Source organism: Micropterus salmoides, unplaced genomic scaffold (assembly GCF_014851395.1).
Source record: "Micropterus salmoides isolate LMB-PRFRI ecotype aquatic unplaced genomic scaffold, ASM1485139v1 Ms_hic_scaffold_7, whole genome shotgun sequence".
Taxonomy (NCBI): Eukaryota; Metazoa; Chordata; class Actinopteri; order Centrarchiformes; family Centrarchidae; genus Micropterus; species Micropterus salmoides.
The window spans coordinates 22,992,615-23,014,477 of NW_024044459.1; the positions used below are offsets into that span (position 1 = coordinate 22,992,615).

General features: G+C 39.6%; 2 protein-coding genes across 5 annotated transcripts in view; both read left to right on the forward strand.

Moving 5' to 3' along the window:
* Positions 1–10,027, forward strand: part of nipbla (NIPBL cohesin loading factor a) — a 35,633-nt gene extending 25,606 nt beyond the window's left edge. For 3 of the 4 annotated variants that reach the window (XM_038702696.1, XM_038702697.1, XM_038702694.1), the window contains exons 30-49: positions 146–244; positions 445–591; positions 1,654–1,788; positions 1,988–2,086; positions 2,221–2,274; positions 2,370–2,478; positions 2,693–2,823; positions 2,968–3,108; positions 3,238–3,331; positions 3,533–3,687; positions 3,905–3,995; positions 4,289–4,462; positions 4,685–4,875; positions 5,181–5,288; positions 5,840–6,040; positions 6,738–6,884; positions 7,007–7,365; positions 7,499–7,673; positions 8,428–8,625; positions 8,719–9,081. In XM_038702696.1, coding sequence (XP_038558624.1) covers positions 146–244; positions 445–591; positions 1,654–1,788; positions 1,988–2,086; positions 2,221–2,274; positions 2,370–2,478; positions 2,693–2,823; positions 2,968–3,108; positions 3,238–3,331; positions 3,533–3,687; positions 3,905–3,995; positions 4,289–4,462; positions 4,685–4,875; positions 5,181–5,288; positions 5,840–6,040; positions 6,738–6,884; positions 7,007–7,365; positions 7,499–7,673; positions 8,428–8,625; positions 8,719–9,081 — 3,171 coding nt within the window. Of the gene's footprint in view, positions 1–145; positions 245–444; positions 592–1,653; positions 1,789–1,987; positions 2,087–2,220; positions 2,275–2,369; positions 2,479–2,692; positions 2,824–2,967; positions 3,109–3,237; positions 3,332–3,532; positions 3,688–3,904; positions 3,996–4,288; positions 4,463–4,684; positions 4,876–5,180; positions 5,289–5,839; positions 6,041–6,737; positions 6,885–7,006; positions 7,366–7,498; positions 7,674–8,427; positions 8,626–8,718 lie in introns of all 4 variants that reach the window. The other variant, XM_038702695.1, reaches the window with a different exon arrangement.
* Positions 10,028–11,002: 975 nt separating this feature from the next.
* ndc80 (NDC80 kinetochore complex component) lies at positions 11,003–17,922 on the forward strand. The gene is made up of 17 exons (XM_038702698.1): positions 11,003–11,010; positions 11,476–11,571; positions 11,768–11,851; positions 12,685–12,811; positions 13,242–13,414; positions 13,710–13,812; positions 13,925–14,014; positions 14,379–14,472; positions 14,652–14,752; positions 15,093–15,237; positions 15,633–15,838; positions 16,059–16,208; positions 16,324–16,413; positions 16,586–16,678; positions 16,952–17,082; positions 17,279–17,381; positions 17,684–17,922. Exons 1-17 carry the CDS (start codon positions 11,003–11,005, stop codon positions 17,810–17,812), a joined length of 1,923 nt encoding a protein of 640 aa, XP_038558626.1. The 3' UTR covers positions 17,813–17,922.
* The last annotated feature ends 3,941 nt before the right edge of the window (positions 17,923–21,863 follow it).

Genomic DNA, 21,863 nt, shown 5'->3' on the forward strand with positions numbered 1-21,863 from the left:
AATCTTTCAAACAGTATAATACAGGTGATAGGGCGCATTGGTTTGTTTTTGTTTAGAAAACCATTGAACTGAAAGAAGAGCAGTTTGCGTATTCATAGGCTGATGGGGTTTTTTTGGGGGGGGGGCTTGTTTTTTTTTTTTATAGATCTTGAGAGTGCTTGGGGAAAGTGCCATTGCTGTAAGGACCAAAGCCATGAAATGTCTATCTGAGGTTGTGGCTGTGGACCCCAGCATACTGGCACGGGTATGTGAGGATCTGTGTTTGTTAACAAGTTTGTCATGCCTGAATTGTACATTAATTTCAAATACTGTACATTATGTGGGCTGTTTTTGGTCATATTCTTGTTCTGTTAAAGTGTATTGTTATTCTACTTTATGTTATTCACTGTTGTGTATGCAACAGTTACACGCTGCATGCTGACACTCTCTTCTCCACTTCTGCAGTCTGACATGCAGCGTGGCGTCCATGGTCGTTTGATGGACAACTCCACCAGTGTGAGAGAGGCAGCCGTGGAGCTGCTTGGCAAATTTGTTCTCAGCAGACCCCAACTCACTGAGCAGTACTACGACATGCTCATAGAAAGGATACTGGTAAGTTGCCTAAATCAGACTCATCAGACACATTGTGTTGTGAGGTCTTACAATCCTCTTATGAAGTATACATATAATTATGTATGCAGTTTTTACTATTCAGTGGATGAGCCTTGTTTGCTATGATGTTAGGCTGTGTGATCTGTAGGTATTGATGTGTCAGTTCAGTGCTCCCCAAACAACCACACGCCAACTTGCACTGATGCACACATGTTGGGTCCATTGTGTTTATGCCGCATTCAGAGTCTGTTATTGTGATGCTGCAGTTAAAACTATGATTCATCAGAACAGGAAATACCCTGCTGTACTGGCGATAACTTCACATGTTGTGTTGAAACTGTCTTTGCGCTCCACTTTTGTGTTGTGATCCACCAATCCGTGCACTGGCAGTTGATTGTTATGGCCCGCGCCACCTGGGTGGCCGTTTGTGGTCCATTCATATGTCACAAGTGGAAATACAACTTTTCTCCCAGGCACCCACAATATGTTTTTTGTAGTTTCATTTTAAAACCTTTTAACGCCTGTTCTTGGTAAACTTTTCACATTCCAAACCGGTGTGGAAACGGAGTTGCTGTTTAACACGCGTGCTAATGGAATGAGTGGGGGGCAGTTTTTCTATTGAGGCAGGAATGCAAATTTTTTTCTGGTAACAGGGAAAAACACTGCAGGGATTGAGTTTGAAGAAATTTGCTTTAAATTATACATTTTGGATGTTTTATGTTTTCTTTTACATGATTGAAACAGAGGCGGTTTAATAGCAGCATGCAGTTGAGGGTTAACACAGCTCATTGTTACTGCCGTGGTAATAAAAGCTATCGATATTGAAATGCAGTCCAACACACAAGCTTTGTAGTTATTCTTTGTACTCAGGATCTGAGAAGTGAACGCATTGAAATTGTTGTGCCTGTTGTCATGGAAATGTTCAGGAGGGTTCATGAGAAGTTCACTCTTCATTGTAGTCTCATACTGCCACCTATTGGTAGAAATATGCTAATGCACCCCATGCAGATGTTTCTGAAATCAAGAGCCTTGTTTTTGAATTGCATTGGTTTTGGTGCACAGGACACTGGTATCAGCGTGAGAAAACGGGTGATCAAGATCCTGAGAGACATCTGTCTGGAGCAGCCGACCTTCAGTAAGATTACTGAGATGTGTGTGAGGATGATCCGCAGGGTCAATGATGAAGAGGGGATCAAGGTATGGATGACCTGCACCTTTTTGTCCCGTCACAATTTTTATTGTTTTGACATACGACTTCTGTTCTTCTATCATTATTATTCAATTTACTTCTCATGCCTCTTTTTAGATAAATGTCTGTACAAATCGTTCTAGGATCTGTGATATAATACAAAGTATAGATCCACACTAATGTCACATGAACTTGTGTTCTTAATAGAAACTAGTGAATGAGACATTCCAGAAGTTGTGGTTTACACCGACCCCAGCCCATGACAAAGAGACCATGACTAGAAAGATCCTCAACATCACTGATGTGGTAAGTTTCACTGACTACCGTTTGTAGTGTCTAGTAATAAAATGTATTAACCTCACATCCCATCAACCTCACCTTGTATAATTTATGTCTAATGGTGAAGTTTTGTATTTTTAATATACTTATTTCTTCCTCAGGTTGCAGCGTGTCGAGACACCGGCTATGACTGGTTTGAGCAGCTTCTTCAGAATGTAAGTTTGCTTTTGTGTTGCAGCTTCATCTTGTGGGGATTATGTCAATGTTTAAAACCTTTTTTTAAAAATCAATATTGTCTCTCTTGCTTCAGCTTCTCAAGTCTGAAGAGGATGCATCGTATAAGCCGGCCAAAAAGGCCTGTGTTCAGCTAGTTGACAATCTGGTAGAGCACATCCTCAAATACGAGGAGTCTCTCGCAGGTATGCAAGTTTAGCATTTAACAACAACTGAAACTGTGCCATAATGCAACAGTTGATTTCCTTTTAAACCACTTCCTATACTTCTGGTTAAGTTAACCAGTCTTCTATATTAAGTTTCATAGAATTGAAACACATAGTCAGCGCTTGGTGCAAAAAACATCTGTTAACTTCAGAAGTAACATTTTTCCATGTATTTTTTTTTTTTCCTCTGTAGAGAACAAGGGTGTGAACTCAACACGGCTAGTGGCGTGTATCACCACCTTGTACTTGTTCAGCAAGATCAGGGCCCAGCTCATGGTCAAACATGCCATGACCATGCAACCCTACCTAACCACAAAGTGTAATGTAAGTTGTATTTACTAAATCCATTTAGTTATTACATAATTATTAAGAAAATAAGTTATTCTTATTGCACACTTGATTGTCCTTTACATCAGCTTGGACAGATTAGCATAATAAAGACTTACTTTTGCATTGTTTCCCCTACAGACTGCCAATGACTTCATGGTCATCTGTAATGTGGCAAAGATCTTGGAGCTTGTAGTACCACTGATGGAGCACCCCAGTGAGACCTTCCTTGCCACCATCGAAGAAGACCTTATGAAGCTCATCATCAAATACGGCATGACGGTGCGTGGCAGTGGCTTTTTAGAAATGTGTACAGGGTACACGTCTGTGGAACCAGGGTTTCTCTGTGCACATAAAGCTCAATCCGTGTTGTTACACAGATGACATGATGGTCTTCCTACTCCTCTCTAGGTGGTCCAGCACTGTGTGAGCTGTCTTGGGGCTGTTGTCAACAAAGTCACGCACAACTACAAGTTTGTCTGGGCTTGTTTCAACAGATTCTATGGTGAGATATACAGTTAGCAACTTTGATCTTGTTTGCACTGTTTTGGCGAGGAAAACAGAAGTCTGTAGCGTTGAGCTTCGAATTGTCACCTTCACCACCAGACAATAAAGTATAACTGTCCAAACAGCAAAAGGCAAGAAAAGGACACCAATAATCTAGGTTTACTTAGAAATAACTTCCCTCTTCTTTTTTTTCCCCCAGGTGCACTTAACAAGCTGAAGATACAGCATCATGAGGATCCTAACAGCACGACGTTGGTCGCAAACAAGCCTTTCCTGCTGCGATCGCTCTTCACAGTGGGTGCCCTGGCCCGACACTTTGATTTTGATCTGGAGGAGTTCAAGGGCACCAACAAGGTAGGGTTGCAGTTGATGTTTAATAATATCGAAACCTATAAGATGAAAGCTGTGGATAGCTACTTTAAGTCCAATTATTAAGTTTTTGGGCGCAGAAAGAAAAATCTTGCTGCAGCTGAAGTACGTGATTAGATGTAAAACCAAAGCCACTGCTCCACTGACTTTACTGCCGGTATAACAAATCAACTGTGTCACAACTACATGTCTTTATGCACAGGTTGTTATCAAGGAGAAAGTTCTCGAGCTGCTGATATACTTCACCAAACATGAGGATGAAGAGGTCAAGACCAAAGCCATCATCGGCTTAGGCAAGAACACAATTTTTAAATGTCATTAGGCTGTACCAATGTCAAGATCACCATATTTATTGTGTGCAAAAATGTTAGCCACTGAGTGGTTAGAAAGACTGACTGTATGGGATGTGTTGCTGAGTCACTGGCCTTCAGCGTCATGTTAACAACTTGCAGGACAGCAGTACTAAGGCCAGCAATGTGCCACAGGCTGATTTGTCACCAATTTTCTTGACCCAGCTCGCGGAGATAAGGTAGATGGATTCTGTATTGTTTATGTGTCTCTGCCGTTTCTTATTCTGTTCCCTCAGGCTTCCTTGTGATCATGCATCCTAGCCAGATGTTTATGCCGGAGGTGAAGTCCTTGTACAATGGCATCCTGGCTGACAGCTCCTCCTCCATCAACCTCAAAATCCAGATCCTTAAAAACCTCCAGACGTACCTTCAGGAGGAGGACACGCGGATGCAGGAAGCAGACAGAGAATGTAAGTGAAGCTTTGGTTGTTGCTGTAGTTAAACAGCGTTTTGATTCTGAACTCCAGTGTTAAATCCTCTGATGGAAGACAGTCTAATCACTGTGCATTCAACAATGCAGTGATTATTAATTTGTTTAGGTTGGTGCGGCAAAAATACATCATTATGTTACATCAGCTCAATAAATATATATTATAGTTGAATGGATAATCAACACATCATATTTTGTGCAGGGAAGAAACTGTCCAAACAGGAGGATCTGAAGGAGATGGGAGACATCTCTTCAGGGATGAGCAGCTCCATTATGCAGCTTTATCTAAAGCAGGTGTTGGAGGCGTTCTTCCACACCCAGTCCAGCGTACGGCACTTTGCTCTCAACGTCATAGCTCTCACACTCAACCAGGGTCTCATCCATCCTGTACAGGTGAGCTGTCAAACCACCCCACCTCCAGTAACTGATAGATTATAGATTCCTATTCTAATAACACACCATGTCATAGGATTGTTGTTGTACATTTAGATGATATATCAATATGATATAAATATTGAACAATTAATTTTTCTATTTGATCATCACATCTACACTGCCAGTGATGTGTGTAAGCATCCTAAAGCCTAAAAATAACCACGATCCATTATTTAATGTGCTGTAGTAACATTTCTATTTGATAATCAGGGCTATAAATACAGAACATGTGAATGTGAGATCTTTTTGTCCCACCTGTGCAGTGTGTACCCTACCTCATTGCAATGGGAACGGACCCAGAGCCCAGCATGAGGAACAAAGCTGACCAGCAGCTGGTGGAGATTGACAAGAAGTACACAGGATTCATCCACGTGAGTTGGTGTTGTCAAGTTTCAAAAATGATTGTGCTTGATGACTTAAGCTGGTTTTACCTGCATTAGGATTTCAGACTTAGCCATTCGGGGCTCCTCTAATAATCTTCAGAACAGAATCACTGGACTCAATCATCCAGCAACATCTAAAGATGAAATGTGCAAGACCCTTTAAATGGATGTGATTTTAAGATATACTAAATATATTAATTGCTCATCTCAGAGTGTAGCCATGCCATTATCATATAATAAAGGCAAAAATGTTTGAAAGCTGCTTCACTGAATGCAGTAGTTTGTGGTAGAATATAATATAAAATATTCCTCCATCGATGGCCATTAGACCAACACCAGGATTACTCATGTTAATGCATCACAGTCAGACTCTACGTACAAATTTTAATGTAGATGGAACTTCAGTAGTGCTGGAGAAATACTGCGACATGAATTTTAGTCTCAGTGTTTTGTTGGCACACACACATGGCAGCAGCACCGCAACAGTTGCCTGAAATGCTGTGTTTGTAACACTTCTCTTTTGACATATTCTTTCACAGATGAAGGCAGTTGCTGGGATGAAGATGTCGTACAATTTGCAGCAGGCCATCGAATCGTCTCGTAAGACCATCATAAGAGGTTTCAGGCAGGACGAGACGCACTCAGCACTCTGCTCCCACCTCTTCACTATGATCCGGGGGAACCGGCAACATCGGAGGGCTTTCCTCATCTCGCTGCTGAACCTCTTTGATGACAGTGCTGTGCGTACTTCACACATCTTGGCACTGCTCAGTGTGAATGGGGATTTCCTCTTTAACTTTAGCCTTTTTTGTGTGTGTGGGTTTTTTTTTTTTTTCTTCAACACATTTGTCAGCAGTGTGTCTTGGCAAGAAGTGTAATAAAAGATTTTATGACTCTTAGGCATAGAGACACCAGAATTGATTTTAAATCAGTACTTTTTACACTGAACAAGATAATAAAAACCAGTTGTTTTTACCCTCATTCATCATGAGCTGAACTCATAGATCTTTTATTGTGGCCAGCCTAAGGTAAACCTGTGCAATATACATGCTGTCTGATCAGCATCTTGATATGCCACACCTGTGAGGTGGATGGATTATCTCTGCAAAGGAGAAGTGCTCACTAACACAGATTTTGACAGATTTGTGAACAATATTTGAGAGAAATAGGCCTTTTGTGTACATCGAGAACGTCTTAGATCTTTGAGTTCAGCTCAGGATGAATTTGGGCAAAAACAAAAGAGTTGCATTTATAATTTCAGTGTATAAAGAGACAACAAACATGGAAATATATTGGATCCCGTTTTTTCACCAAGACTAGGATATTTTTGACCATGTATAAATAGTTTAAATTCTAATAGGCGAACACTGCAGTGAGAGTTTGTTCCAGTCACTGGCTCTCGATCATGCTCTTCCCTTCTTTTCTTTCTTCCTGCAGAAGACGGAAGTAAACATGCTGCTGTTTATAGCAGATAACCTGGCCTGTTTCCCCTACCAGAGCCAGGAGGAGCCTCTCTTCATCATGCACCACATAGACATCACCCTGTCTGTTTCTGGCAGCAACTTGTTGCAAACCTTCAAAGAGGTAGGACAGCATTTTTTTTTTTCTTTTGCAAGTAGCCTGCATGTAAAATGCTTAAGAGGGTAGATGTTTTTCTTTAATAAGAATTAATATGGATTTTTTAAAAATCAATTTCTCCCTTCTAGCTTCTGCTAAAAGAGCCTAGGCGTAAGGAGAAGGTAAAGAAGGAGTGGAAGAACATGTCAGATGGGGAAGATGAAGAGCAAAAGATGAACTGCGATTCTCTGAGGAGTGATGAGGAAGATGACAGCAACAGTGATGACGATGTGGTACGGCGGCCTAAAAAAGCCAGAAAACCTGTTGCAGACAGCTCAGAGTCAGAGACCGATCTGGAGGATCTGGATTTGGAGGATGTAGACAAAGTAATGAGGCTCCTCCCAGACAGTCCCACAGGTCTCTTGGACTTCGCTAATGCTGTTCAGGGCATCCTGTTGCTACTGGTGCTCAAACAGCATCTGAAGAACCAATATGGATTCTCTGACAGGTATTTCTATACAGCTATCTTAACAAATACACATGAAGTTTTCAGTGTGGATTATTTTAACCAGTTCAGACCTTCAGCCGCGCCGGTAATCCCATGACCTCTGTAACTTGAAATATTTTTTGTCTTCCAACAGTAAAATTCAGAAGTACTCTCCAACAGAGTCAGCCAAGGTGTACGATAAGGCAGTGAACAGAAAAAACAACGTTCACTTCCACCCACGACAAACCATCGACTTCATCTCCAACAACATGGCTCACGCCACACTGACAAACGATGTCAAGAGGCGGATAGTCAGACAGTACCTAGATGTAAGTAATGAAGCTGGATCTGAATCGGGTTAATTTCCAGTGTTTAATGTACATCACTGATTGTAAGTTAAGTTGTTTTGGGTTGTATTATTGTCTTTCCTCTTACCAGTTACTTACATCCGTATTTAAATAAAAAAGTGATTTCTAATTATATGCAGAATAATTTACCATTAAGCTGCCTTTAACTCCTAAGGCTGGACTCTAACTTGTGTCTACTTAGGCCGAACTGCTGTGGCTGGCCCTACTGGCTTGATGGGGCAGTATCTTAACGCCATTGCCCGCTTATTAGTCCAGCCGTCATCCAAATAGTTATTAGTTATACCAGAAAACGTTACACTCCGTTCTCTGACCGAGTGCACCTTTTTAAAGCATCCTTGAATCTTACCCTCACACAAGTAAGGAGCAGATAATCGGCAGCATGGCCTGACCTGGCTGCCACAGCTGTCTTGAAAGGCAATTTCTGAATCCCTGTCTGGTTTGCCAAAACCAGTTTCCTTCTAAGAGCTGTCATTTCAGTTACATTTGTCTGAAGAGCATGGCCGCTTGCCATACTTCTAGTGCCACTTTATATGACTTTTTATTTTTCTGACATCTGTGGGGATGTGTGTTACCCTTCAAGTCATTCAGTACCACTTAGTTTGCATAGTTACCCCAGCTCTGTTCTGTCACATTTGGTTCTTAGAGGTCAATGTTTAACTGCAGAGTGTGAAACTTGTGTCTGACAGTTAGTTTCTTGTCTTTTCACTGCGCACAGTTCAAGGTTCTGATGGAACATCTGGACCCAGACGAGGAGGATGAGGAGGGAGAAGCATCTGCCAGCGCTAACATCAGAAACAAAGCCATAAACGCCCTACTGGGAGGCTCCGGCCCCTTGTCAGGACCCAGTCCGCGCAATCAGGCAGGACCAGAGACGGATGACGATGATAGTGATGGCGACGAAAGGACCCCAGGGGTGAGATGGATAGATGGATACACTATTTGTAAAATACAATTGAAAAATGTGGCAGAAAATAGTGCAACCATATTTCTCCTGTGCTCTCCGCAGTCCTCTCGAAGGTCAAGGCGAGCAGGTGACTCCTCGGACCCTGGCCGTATGAGTGAGACAGTGGAGTCTATGGATGTGATCGCCCTCTGCTGCCCCAAATACAAGGACCGGCCGCAGATAGCCCGAGTCATCCAGAAGACCTCCAATGGATACAGCATCCACTGGATGGCTGGCTCCTACTCGGGGCCCTGGGCAGAGGCCAAGAAACGTGATGGCCGCAAACAGGTGCCTTGGGTGGACACTATTAAGGAGTCGGACATCATTTACAAGAAGATTGCCTTGACCAGCAACCACAAACTGAGCAACAAAGTAGTACAGACTTTACGCTCACTATATGCAGCGCGGGAAGGAGGGGCTAGCTAATGGCTCCCGTGTGGTGTTTTGGTTTTTTTTCTTTTTTTTTTCTTTCCTTTTTTTTTTTTTTGGTCCCCTTGCTCCATTTCTACTTTATCAAAATCCTCCTCTTCCCTGCTCCTGCTCCTCCTCCTCAACCTGCCACCTCCAACGACACAGCCAAACTTCACTGGATTCCTACCCTCCTCCTCCTTCCTCATTTTTGTAAGAAAACACAAGAGAGCAAGAATATTTGACACTACATACTTTTACATGAGCTATTCTTGCAAAAATGAAAATGACACAAAACATAAGACTTATTATATTAGAGGGACTGCTCATGTTTTGTTTGTGTACAAGTGCAGAGGATAGAATCCAGAAGGCATTAAAGGAATAATTCACCCAAATTATCCCTTAAAAAGGCTTATCAGAAAAGAGACCTGGAGGGAAATGTTTTGTCAACATTGTTGTGGGAGCTCCTTCGCTGTTGTGCAGCAGATTCTAGTCGCTCATTTCTACTCCCACTGTATCATAGTTTAACAACAAAAAAGTAAAATGTTTATATCTGAAGACAAAAAAGCTGTAAAAAAAAAAGAATAAAACCTTAAGTGAATGTTGGAAATTAGTCTTTTTGATGTTCTTATTAAAGTGTTTTTGGAGTTTATTATACTACTAGCACCCTGATGGTTTTTCCTTTTAGCTTTTAGATATTTGAAGGAAAAAGAAGAAAAAAGAAAAAAATAAGAATTTTTATTTTTGTTCACTTTTATTTGTCCATGCTGTACAATGGCAGAGTCCTCTGGATATAATTTATTCTATTTCGAACTACGCATGCAGTATATGTGGCCTATTGCAGGAGGATATTTTGTAAATGTAGATTTTGTTGTATTAGGTCACCCTAGTAATAAGAGGAAAGGGGATTCATACCCTTTCGGTGGAACAAATACTGCAATAAATTTTCTACTTCTCTTTGTCACTTGTCTGCTGAAAGTGTTAATCTGATCTTTTCATTTTGCAAGTGAAGAAAAGTAAATGACCTGGAGACTGCTAAAGCACAGACAGGCTTGAAAAGACATAGAGGGTTGATCATTTGCACATGAGGGGGAGAGCCTACAAAATGACAACAAACCACCATTTTATTAGTATTTATGTACATTAGTTTTCTTTCTTTTGAAATCTAAGTATGGTCATAATGTGAGTTAATTGTTTCTAAAATATTTGAATATACGACTTTTTTTTTTTTCAACAAATTGTGAAGAATTGCGGAGAATCAGATGACACCGCTGAAGAAGAGCGAAAATCAATGACTGTTTATGTTGTTTCATTGTGCTTTTTTCTTTTTTATACTAGCTGCATTTAGTACATAAGACAGTGTTGGTGACAGATCTGCCGACACATTCAGGACTATTATAGTCATAGGTTGTACAATAAGAAATACTGATACATTTGAAAGGCGGACCAGCTTCTTTGTTGTCCGGTATGTTAACAATATTTCAATATTTAAAAAGTACAAAATTGCAATACAATGTACTTCAGATAGACATGTAAAAACAACTAGAAGACTGAGAACATAAATGTGCGTGTGTATACACACATCAAAACATTATATGGGATTTTTAAGACCCATATGGATTTTGATATTTGATATTTTTAACTCCAAAATGTAGGCTGAAATTCTTTTTTTCTTCCTTTCAGAAACACATACCATAAAGAAAGATTACCCATAACATTTGTCATGTGTTGTAGTTACAAGACATCACCAAGACATGATGTAATGCAGCTTATCTTTCCCTCACGTTTGTCGTATTTTTTTATAGAGAGCTCTTCAAGCCTTCTTGGACCAAATCGCTCTCCGTACTCTGGTGACGTTACAGTTTGAAGTTTGTATACATTTGGCGGGACTACTCGGTTCATCTTGTAAACATTAGCTCTCGCTTTTAACCTCCGAACTATGGAGCGGTACGTCTTAAACTCGCTATAAAATCACGTATTTGATATTTAAATGATGTAAATGACCGTGAAACAGCATTCTGACAAACAAGTTGTTTTGGGAACTTGGCGAAGGCGTTGCCAGCCAGCCGCCGTTATTGTGTATTTCTGTTAGCCACATTTAGCTAATGCTAGCTTACTTACCGTTATAATTGAGTCAGCTGTGTGTCACCTTACAACGATTTAGTTTGAAAACGATCAATTCTGCGTTGAGCTTTGTTTAGTTGGGTCACTAAACGAGTAAATGACATTACACTGAGATTCTGACGGACTTGAAAGGACGTTCGCTAAGTTAGCTTTGACCATATCCACCGCATTCATTTAGAAATGTAGCTTATTATATAACGTTACCGATTTATGTATTTTGGTCTTGAAACAATAGAATAACATTCATGAACGACGTCTGTTTCTTTTTTTGTAATAACTTGTGTTTAGTGGAAGGATGAGTCGAGTAACAGGCAGACCATCGGAGCTGCCTATGCGGTTGCAGGACAGCAACAGGATGAGCGTGGCGTATACAACACCCCAGAGGTTGGTTTAAAGTATCTTTCTTATAAAGAAATGTAATACTTTCTGACATAGTTATTGTGGTGGGTATAACAACACAGCAATTATGCACTGTTCGATGAGCCGGTGAAGAAAGATGAAAAATGGATTAGTGGGAGCTTGCTCAAATATGAGTCAGCAAGTGAAACATGCATTTGTTCACAGTTATGTCTCTTTACAGTAAACAGCCTTCTTTTGGGAAGCTGAACATACCCAAACCGCAGTCTGGGACCTCTGAAAGGCGGACCAGCTTCTTTGGTGCCCGGTATGTTAATAATATTTCAGAAAAGTACAAAATGACAATACACTGTTCAGCAAATAGAGGAAACAACATGCCAGGGTTACTAGAAGTAAGGGGTTTTAGTTACAAAAGTAATCTAATTCAAGCAAAGTAAAGAATAATTTAAAATTTAACAAAGGTAACTGGTAAAACATAGTGCCAGGCTAACTAGACATACAAAGAGACAACAAAGCAACACAGAGTGGTGCTGGTGATGAGGGAGAAGCCCCAACAATCACGAAGGGGCGGGTTTTATACAGTCTGGGGACAGTGGCCAGCAGCCTCCCATTTCCCTGATGGTCTCAGCTCAACTCCACCAGGAAGTACACTCTACAACAGACACACACACACACCCTCTCAGAGGCCATAGGGCTGTTACAATAATACTTTGAGCAAAAGTTCAGCTGCTGTTTTGTGGTGTTCCACACATGTGGCCAACACGGGAGTTGCATAGCTCCGGTGGACAAACTATGCAGTGACAACATTCATAACAACATGGTATAAATCCTCTTGCATCTCTCAGTTTCTTTTTAATTGTCATTTATCAGCTGTTATAAACACCAATACCAATTTATCTACTATTGGCATGCTCATTAATCAGTTGGGCTCTAACTGATTAATGACAGTAGTAGTAAGATGAAGTAAAATAATGAAACGTGCAGTCTTTACCTTGTGCAGAGAACTTCTGTATACAAGTCGCCTGTGAATATGACCCCAGAGAGAATAATACCTCTGGGAAAACCTCAGCTGACTGAGTGTTTAGTTTCTTGCTTCAGAGGTGTGGTAAAAGGTACTGAAAGGAGTTTGTTTGACTGCAGGACTAGTGGAGCCAGCATGCCTCGCAACAGCATGATGTCAGGGTTCGGAGGAACTGAGAAGATCAAAGACGCCAGACCTCTGCATGATAAATCCTATGTTCAGCAATGCATCAGACAACTGCATGAGGTAACACACACTTTATTTATATGTCATTTTTAGACACACAGAAAGGTTTGTCTGGTTTAACATCACAATGCTCTTTATCTACAATACATCAAACATACTGAATGGGATTTGAAGATCTTTGACTTTAATGCCACATAGTGGTTGTATCCAAAAAGTCACTGTGGTAGACAGCAACATACACCTCATTTCGTTGAACTGCTGCGTACTACTGCAACACCCCTTTGTCTGTGTTTGTGTGATGGACACATTTACCACACAAATGTCTGAGGGGCTTTCAGTTATACATTTTACCGCTGATATCTACTTGCGTGTGACATGGCATTAAAGCTGAATATTTTTTTGTACCATTTGCAGCGAAACTGTAGCAGAGGTGTTTATCAATATGAGTGGGAATCATCGTACTGTGAAGCCTGATATTCTCTCTTTCTAGTTCTTGACAGAGCAGGGTTACCCAGGCACTTTGTCAGCCAAGACCCTCCAGTCTCCCTCTACCAAGGAGTTTGTGAAGATGTTTGAGTTCATCTACCGCCTGTTAGACCCAACCTTTGAGATGCCGAACTCAAAAGTTGAGGAGGAGGTTCCAGCTATCCTGAGAGCCCTTAGGTAAAATGCAATTGTTTAGTATTATTAGTATTTCTTTGAAAATCTGGGATGGGCCTAGATTCAACAATGCACAAAACATTCATCAAAAACAAAAATATAAAAATAAAGGTCACAGAAAATACAAAATGAGAGACTTTCTTTAAGTAAGGCTACAGCATATAACAATCATTGTTCAGCAAATCTGTACATGTGAGTAATTTCCCATTTGTTGTGTTCATGTTTGCTCCTCTTCCACAGTTTTAAGAAACATTGCTGACTGTCGCTGTCTTTATTTTTCTGCCTGTTTCTGGTGAAGGTATCCATTTGTTCTTTCCAAGTGTTCAATGTATTCTGTTGGAGCTCCCCACACCTGGCCTCAGGCCCTTGGTGCTCTCATGTGGCTAATTGACAACGTCAAGGTGAGAAGCAAACAGACTTTTTAATGGGATCAACTGTGGAGCGTTATCTTCTAACATCTGATTGATTTGCATAGGACGCAGAATACAACAAAAAGAACACACTCTGTTTCAGATCAGCTGGAGTTTGAGTAAGCAGGAGCTCCTCTTCAGTGACTTCTGTGAAGACAGTGACAATATCGAGGAAGGGGCTGAGTATAACAAGGTACTCCGACTTCTTTATACAGCATCATGAGGCATAAACACAAAAAAGCATATGTAGAGACCTTACAAGAAGATGTACTGTACATCTTCTCTCTGTATTTTTGACCAGAGTCAACATCAACAGAATAGAACATTTTTTGTCTAGTTACTCTTATTTTGTTGTTTTCTGTCTAAATCTAAACATTAGTGTGTGTGTGTGTGTGTGTGTGTGTGTGTGTGTGTGTGTGTGTGTGTGTGTGTGTGTGTGTGTGTGTGTGTGTGTGTGTGTGTGTGTGTGTGTGTGTGTGTGTGTGTGTGTGTGTGTGTGTGTGTGTGTGTGTGTGTGTGTGTATTTTTTAAATCTTCTCTTTCACTTTGTTCTTCAGCTCTTCCTGGACTTCACAGCTGAGACATACAGCAAGTTCATGCAGGGTGATGACACATTTGATGATGAGGATGAAGCGTTCCTCAATAAACTAAGTAAGCACAGTATCTCTCTTTGAAACATAATCACATAATGAAAAAGATTCCATGTGTATTTGAGCATACTGTTCATTTAGTTTAATTTATATTTAAAATTTTAAGGAACAATTAAGGAGTTCCATTAACATAATGATACTGGAAAAATCGACAAGAAGCGTGCGTGTTTGTCTTCACAGGGAAGCTTTACAATGTCGATGAAACCCTACTGGCCACGATGGAGGAGAAGCACAGAATGCTTACTGATGAGGTTGAACGACTGGAGAAGGAGAGCCAGACGGTCAGAAGACTTTTATATTGATGTATCCCCATGTGTAGAGATTAGATTAGATTTTAAAATCTTGATACTTCAACTACCGTTAATTATATTCAGTGAGAGTGATTGTACTGCATTAAGTGGAAAGGGTGAAAACCTGAGCATGGTCAAAAACAAAAGAAATACTGCAGGAAAGGAAATGGAGATATTTATGACTAAATGTGTTAAGCTGTAGGTGAAATATTTTTAGCCTTTGGGCTGTAATGGGTTGTGCACTCGATTGTGCCTAGTTCTGTCAGTAATACAATACCTCTTCAGTGTGAGCTATCAGACAGATAATCGTCTGTCTCTTTTTACTGGACAGGACCGTCTGGGGACCAAGAGGATGGATAGGATGAAGCTGCAGGCAGACCTCAAGAAGCTCCAGAGTTATCGAAGCAGCCTGGTGTCCTTTAAAGCCGACCAGGAGAACAAATTTTCAAAACTGAATGATGAGCTGGAGACCACAGGTAAATACAGGTGTTAAATGTAACCGTTTCAGTCAGCCAGTTCTTTGCCAGGATGCACTGGATCCTGGCAAAGAATGTCTATACAGGCTTCACAAAAATCTTCCTAGATTACTCGACACATTCATCGAAGCCACGACGTGGAAGGACGTATCACTAATCTACACTTTACAGTGTTTTTGAAACTACTAACGGTGCAGAGTGCAAACATTCAGTTTCTTGCTGTCAACCAGTAATTATTCAGTGCCAAAAAAAGCTCCCACTGAGCAACATAGTTCTTTAAACATTATTCAGGTTCATTTTGGCACATGGTTACCTGGCTGTTTAAATAGACTGTCACAATTTGGTTTATTGGGTCTTTATACAATAGCATGTTTTTCCTCTCTGTCCATCTGCAGTCAGTCATCTGGAGTCTCTGAAACATGAACGAGATGAACTGCAACAACAGCTACAGAACCAGAAGTTCACACCAGCTGACGTGGAGAGGATCAACAGAGAGAAGAGGGAGCTCCAACAGACCATCTCCAGTCTCAGCAAGTCTCTTGAAGACGCTGAACAGCATAAGTGGAATGAAGAGATCGCTCTGGCCAAAGTGAAAGAAAAGGTATTGTGTATCATACTCATCATGATAAGAGATTCTTCTTAATAGTTGGAATTAAACTATAATATTTTACATCAGTGTTTTTTTGCTACCCACTTGTAGTCAGTATAAATTGATAAAAGCAGATGTTTTTCATCCAGTGGCACACATGTTGACCTTTTGATTTGTGTCGTTTCCTTGCCCTCCCGTGTCTGTCCTGTCCTCATAATTCCCTCAATTCCAGGCGGAGTTGAAGCTTGCGGAGTACCACAAGCTGGCACGTAAACTGAAGCTGATACCACTGTCTGCAGAGAACGCCTGTGGTCAGGATTTTGAGATGAGGCCGTTTGAATGTGGACCCGGCAGCATGGTTCAGCATAAATCTCAGAAACAGGTCCTTCCAGCTAATGATCCTGTTTACACAACAATTTGAATCGGTTGATTTTGATCTTAATTCAGTTCAGTTTTTTTATGTGATTTTGGTGTTCTAATGGTGATCTGTGCTGTAGATGCTCCTGAGAAAGCTGATCAGTGATGTGGAGGAGGAGAACAGTCGATTAGCCAACGTGAAACTCAGTCTGGAGGAGTCTTGTGAACAGGTATCCAAATTATGTTGGCACTATTAATTTTTCCCCACACTGACACACAATATTACTGAAGTACATCTCTCTTTTTTTTTTAAATCACATATTCTTATTAGAAAAGGCATTTACTGTATGTGTGTGTGTGTGTGTGTGTGTGTGTGTGTGTGTGTGTGTGTGTGTCTTGAAGGTGGATTCTAACATCTTGGATAAGTCCAATGACCTGAAGCAGCTGAGAGAGCAGATTCGCAAGCTGGATGAACGATTGGATTTGGACATGCAGGTACAGTCCATGTAGTTCCGTCTGCTGTATGTTGGCAGAAATGCCACGTTACTACATGCAAAGTTGGCATCCACTAAATGGTACACATGGAACAAATGTAACCAAAGTTAGACAAGATGGTATTTCTTTTGGTGTCAGTTCAGCGCTGAACTATTTGTCTTCTAAACTGAAAAACAGGAATGAGTTCACACTTGATTGGTGACATACAGAAAATGCACAGCTGCCAAATACATGTACTAACAACAGTTTCCTGTCTGTTTTATGCTTGTATAGGAGCAGGCCAGAGAGGAACAGCACTGGGCAGAAGAGATGGAGTCAGTGGAGAACCATCGTAAGGTTCTTGAGAAGAAGGTTAATTATGGTTACGACGAGGCTATGCAACAGCTGAAGGCAGCACAACAACAGTGAGTGACTATTATGTATTTACCTGAATAATTTATGTCTTAAGGATTACTTTAACCTGCTCGAGCCTATGGCCACTACAAAATGTCTAACGGCCCTGAAAATACTGTTTCAACCTTGATATCTAAGCTTAATTTGTTAACATTCATAATATTTTCTGTCAGATTGAATGATAGATTTTTTTTGTTTCTTCTTCAGGTATCACCTGGTGCTGCAGGAGACCAATGAGGAGAGACGAACACTGGCCAACAACCTTGCGTCTGTGTTTACCACAGCTGCTAACCACTTGTCAATTACAGAGGTAACTTTCTTTTAACTCTGCATCTGAAAGAATGTGTATCTTCGGCATACTTTAAAGGAGAAATAAAATTACTGTGGTTTAGATGTGACTGTAGCCATCCTAGACTCAATCTGCTGACTTACCATGAAGAAAAGTTCTGATTATATGATTTACGCAAAAGAAAGTATATCAAAATGGCACTTTTTGGCTAAACAGTAATTCCTGGCCTGATAGTAGCTCATGTTGTATCTGTACCTGTATGTATATTATTCTAATAGATTAAAGTATAATATAAGACATAATATATGGTTCCTGTTCAACAGAAGTCCATGGAGGATCTGCACAGCAAAGTGCAGAGGATCTGCTCTAAGGCTGTAGAAGAGGACGAGGCAACTATACAGACCATGCAGCAAGCTTTGAAGAACTTCAAAGCCAAAGCAGACGGTGTATAATTCCTTATGCCTCAGTATGGATGTCTTTTTCTGTGTTTTGTGGACAATTTTAGCTTTGTTGGTTCTCACTCACTCTCTCATTCTCTCTCACTCTCTCCTGACGTTTTTATCCTAAAGTTTTGATATTTTAAAAAAAATAAAGCTTGTTCTGTTCAAAGTTTTCTTGTATTTTTGCTTTGGAGCAAACTTTGATGGGTAATTGATCAGATGGTAAAAACTTGAAAGAGTAATGGTAATAATAAAAGCAATAACAGACACTAGACTTGGATTGGATACTTTATTCGAATACTGCATAAAAAGAATAAAAATCAATGTTGCTGCTAATTATTGGCCAAAAAAAATCCACTTTTAATATACAATAATTAATTCATGTTTTGTTTTTCCATTAATAAAAACAGTGGTATGTAAAAGAACTGACATTAAAAGGGTTGAAATTTTGGTAGTTAGATTCAGGACTGATGTTGATTAAAAGATTTATGGAAATTAAAGGAGAAAATAATAATGGATAGTATTTTTAATGCAGCACACACCTCTGGCTGCTAAAATTCAGTGGAGAGGTTGCTTGTTGGTTCATGAACAAAAACACTGGTCTTTTTGTTATTTCCCCTTCTATTTCCCCCTTGTCTGGAGGAATGGAGACAGAGGCACCACTGTACAGTTTTCCAAGAGAAGTGTTTCTGCCGGCAAAGTCCTAATAATTTGTCCACGTAAAATATTGGCAATTTCAGCACCATATTCACATGTCCATAACATACTAAAATGTTGACTGAAATTGCCTCATAATCTGGATTTGGATTGTCCTATTGTTGTAATTAAACTTTCCCAGTATTCCATTGAAACGCTCAAATGAAAAACACCAGAAAGAATAAACTGGCCCATAGTCCAACATGCACTCTTTCAAATGAAGATGTAAATACATTTTGGGGGCTCAGTGTAATGGGTCAAACAGTTTGACAGATTTTGAGAGAAATGTCTGCAGCTATCTGTCTGCTACTCTCAATCATGTTTCCCAGACAACTATAAGTCAAGGACTTTTCAATCATGTTTCCCCATCAACTATAAATCAATGGCTTTTCAATATCACATAATTTCCCGGTCAACTATAAATAGATGACTTTTCAATCATATTTCCAGGTCAACTATAATTCAATGACTTTTCAATCATATTTCCAGGTCAACTATAATTCAATGACTTTTCAATCATATTTCCCGGTTAACTATAATTCAGTGACTTTTCAATAATGTTTCCCAGTCAACTATAATTCAGTGACTTTTCAATATCATGTAATTTCTGGTCAACTATAAATAGATAGATTTTTCAACATTGTTGTTGTTACCCAGTCAACTACAAATCAATGCTTAATCAAGTATAATCGGTATAACTACAACTGTAACTATAAATCAATATTATTCCAATGTCACGCTCATACATGGTCGTTTTTCATCGGTATTGCAATACTGATTCAACATTTATTTAGGGTTGAGATTTCAATCTCAACCATTCTGATGATTCAGATGGAAAATCAATATTTATTCAATATAGTCTTGCTATCTGGTAACGTAAAACATATATTAGAGATTAATTAATTTGCATGAATAAAACTAACATATGTTTGTATATATGAGTATATTTACCAGAAAAAACTACAAATCCCCATATGCACAGCATCCTACAGTATGATGTTCCATTGTGTTTCCTTATTTGCCCTTTAAACATTGATTTCTGTGTTAATTTATTAAAGAATTCCATGTTTTCTTTGCACTGTATACTACTGTGCGTTTAAGCAAATTAGTGTTTCCCTTGCCTCTGTCGCCTTTCTGGTGACATATGAATAATAAATAATAAAATAAAGTAGAAGTGCAGCAATCATCCTTCAACTTTTAGCCAGTTAAGCATGCTATTGATGTTAGTGCTATACCTGGAGTTTGTTTAAATAATTTTTAATGTAGCATTCACCCATATTATCTGGCAGTAATCAAGCTGCAAAAGAATAAGAGTACTTAGTACAAGTTTTGTTTAGAGTATTTTATGCATCGCCTTGCTACAGCTAGAGCCTTCTTTTGACCAGGACCTTGTTAGAACTGCAGAGGTTATGGTGAAAAACATTTGGTCATTTGTTTATAATGAGCAACAAATTTAGATTACAGACACGTCTGGATCATCATCATTTTGCACCATCATACTCTATATGTCAAAGGTGAAGAATATCATTGTGGGATTTGTAGCATAAAGCGTACATGATAGGGATACAGCGATTTTGTTGCATAGATCCAGTCCACTGATGGTGGACTGGGACAGATGAATCCATTCTTTGGCATTCATGCAAGTGGATTACAGAGGTGAGCACGGAAAATGATCTTTCAAGCAAGTCCATATTTCTTCAATTTATTTCTCTGTCAAATTCCGTCAGTCTTACATCCACTTAAACGATGACCATCTTTTATTTTTGTTTGGATTGAATTTGACACTTTTATTTGTAGTGTGATCAACCAATTGTGGAAAATTTAAAGGTATCTTTAACACACTAAACAAGTTAATCAGTTTATGTTGCTCTGTAGCATTACGTTTAGTTTTTAGATTGACAACCGCACATAGCCAAGTCTGGTTTCAATGACATCTGACGTTATTTTTTGCACAAATCTCGGCCTGGATTGCTCCTTACATAGAATGAGATGGACCTGGTCCACACGCAGCATTACTCCTGGGTTTGGAAGCAGTATATGTTGCAGGGCTTTCTCCAGGAAATGGCTAGCTCAAATAGTGGCATCAGCAGCTAGCAGTGGTACTTTGTGTGGCAGCCTGAGATGCCACAGACTTACTGGGGCACTTTTGGAGTTTTTGAAACACTCAGTAGTATTATTCACTAGCAATGACAGACCTCATCAAATGGGTGCAGGCTGACATGCATAGTAAAACCAAATCAGTACCAATAGAAAGTTAGTCTTTTGCAGTAAAATAAAGTTTATAAAATAAAAAGTGAATATAAATTGACAGTGAAATCAACATTAAAAACATTGTCAAATTAAAACCATTAAGTGATTATATTTTTGAAAATGTGTAGAAACTTACTTACAGCAAAGTATAGTTTGTACTAACAGCAAAGTATAGTTTGTGCAGGGATGTGCAGTGTGAGAGTCAGGTAAACTATAGACTAGGATTTTTTTTAATAAAGGTTAAAAAGTCTTTGTCCATTATGTTTAAACACAGTGATTTAAATCCTCAAATGATGATTTGTCTTCAGATCGAAAGGGATTATATTATAGACTTTCCAAAAATGCAGAAGCAACAAGTCTCTGGTTCTTTCAAGGTCTCTAAAAAACATGTTGAAAAAAAGTGTTTACGCATAAATAAGACTGGCATAGTGATGCATGGTGTAGAAAAGATGATGGAACTTTTTTATATCTGAAAAATGTGTTTATCTTTGCCCCTTTGTACAAAGTCTCTTTCAACCACAAGGTGGCAGCATTTATCAAATTATCTCCACTGTCGTCCTGCAGCTCTATGTGCATCACTTGCTGGACAGAAAGTAACAAATGGCTGAAAAAGTTAACCTGTAATTCTGATATAGTACGGTATATAAATATTTGTTTTCACCTAAATTAACATTGTATTACTGCTGTTTGTATTTGAGTTGTTTTACCTTTTAATATAAAAAGGAAAATTTGTAAAGACTTTTTTTTAATTTTATCTTCTTTTATGATGCATCTATAAGAATTTGGTTTAAGAAAGTACAGGTTTATGCTTAAATTTTTTTTTCCTGTCTGTAATATCCTGATATGCTGATAAAACATGTTTCTTAGAGACCAGTGGCGGTTCTAGACCAATTTTATTGATGGACCGCAGCCTCCTGCCAGAGGGGGGAGTCTGCGATGTCCGGGATGGGAGGGGTCAGCTGCAATCTTTTGTGAAGAGATAGAAGGAGACAACCAGTCACCTTCTCTGCAGAGCGAATGATATGCTGCAGCATGCCCTTGTCCCTGGCAGTGGCAGCAGCGTAACAGATGTTGATGGAGAAGGTGAAGATGAACTTGATGATGGCGGTATAGAAGT

Coding starts and splice junctions, on each gene's coding strand:
- ndc80 (XM_038702698.1), top strand. Junction 11,852..12,684: donor ACCAGCTTCTTTGGTGCCCG/GTATGTTAATAA, acceptor GTTTGACTGCAG/GACTAGTGGAGCCAGCATGC. Junction 16,679..16,951: donor GATTGGATTTGGACATGCAG/GTACAGTCCATG, acceptor ATGCTTGTATAG/GAGCAGGCCAGAGAGGAACA.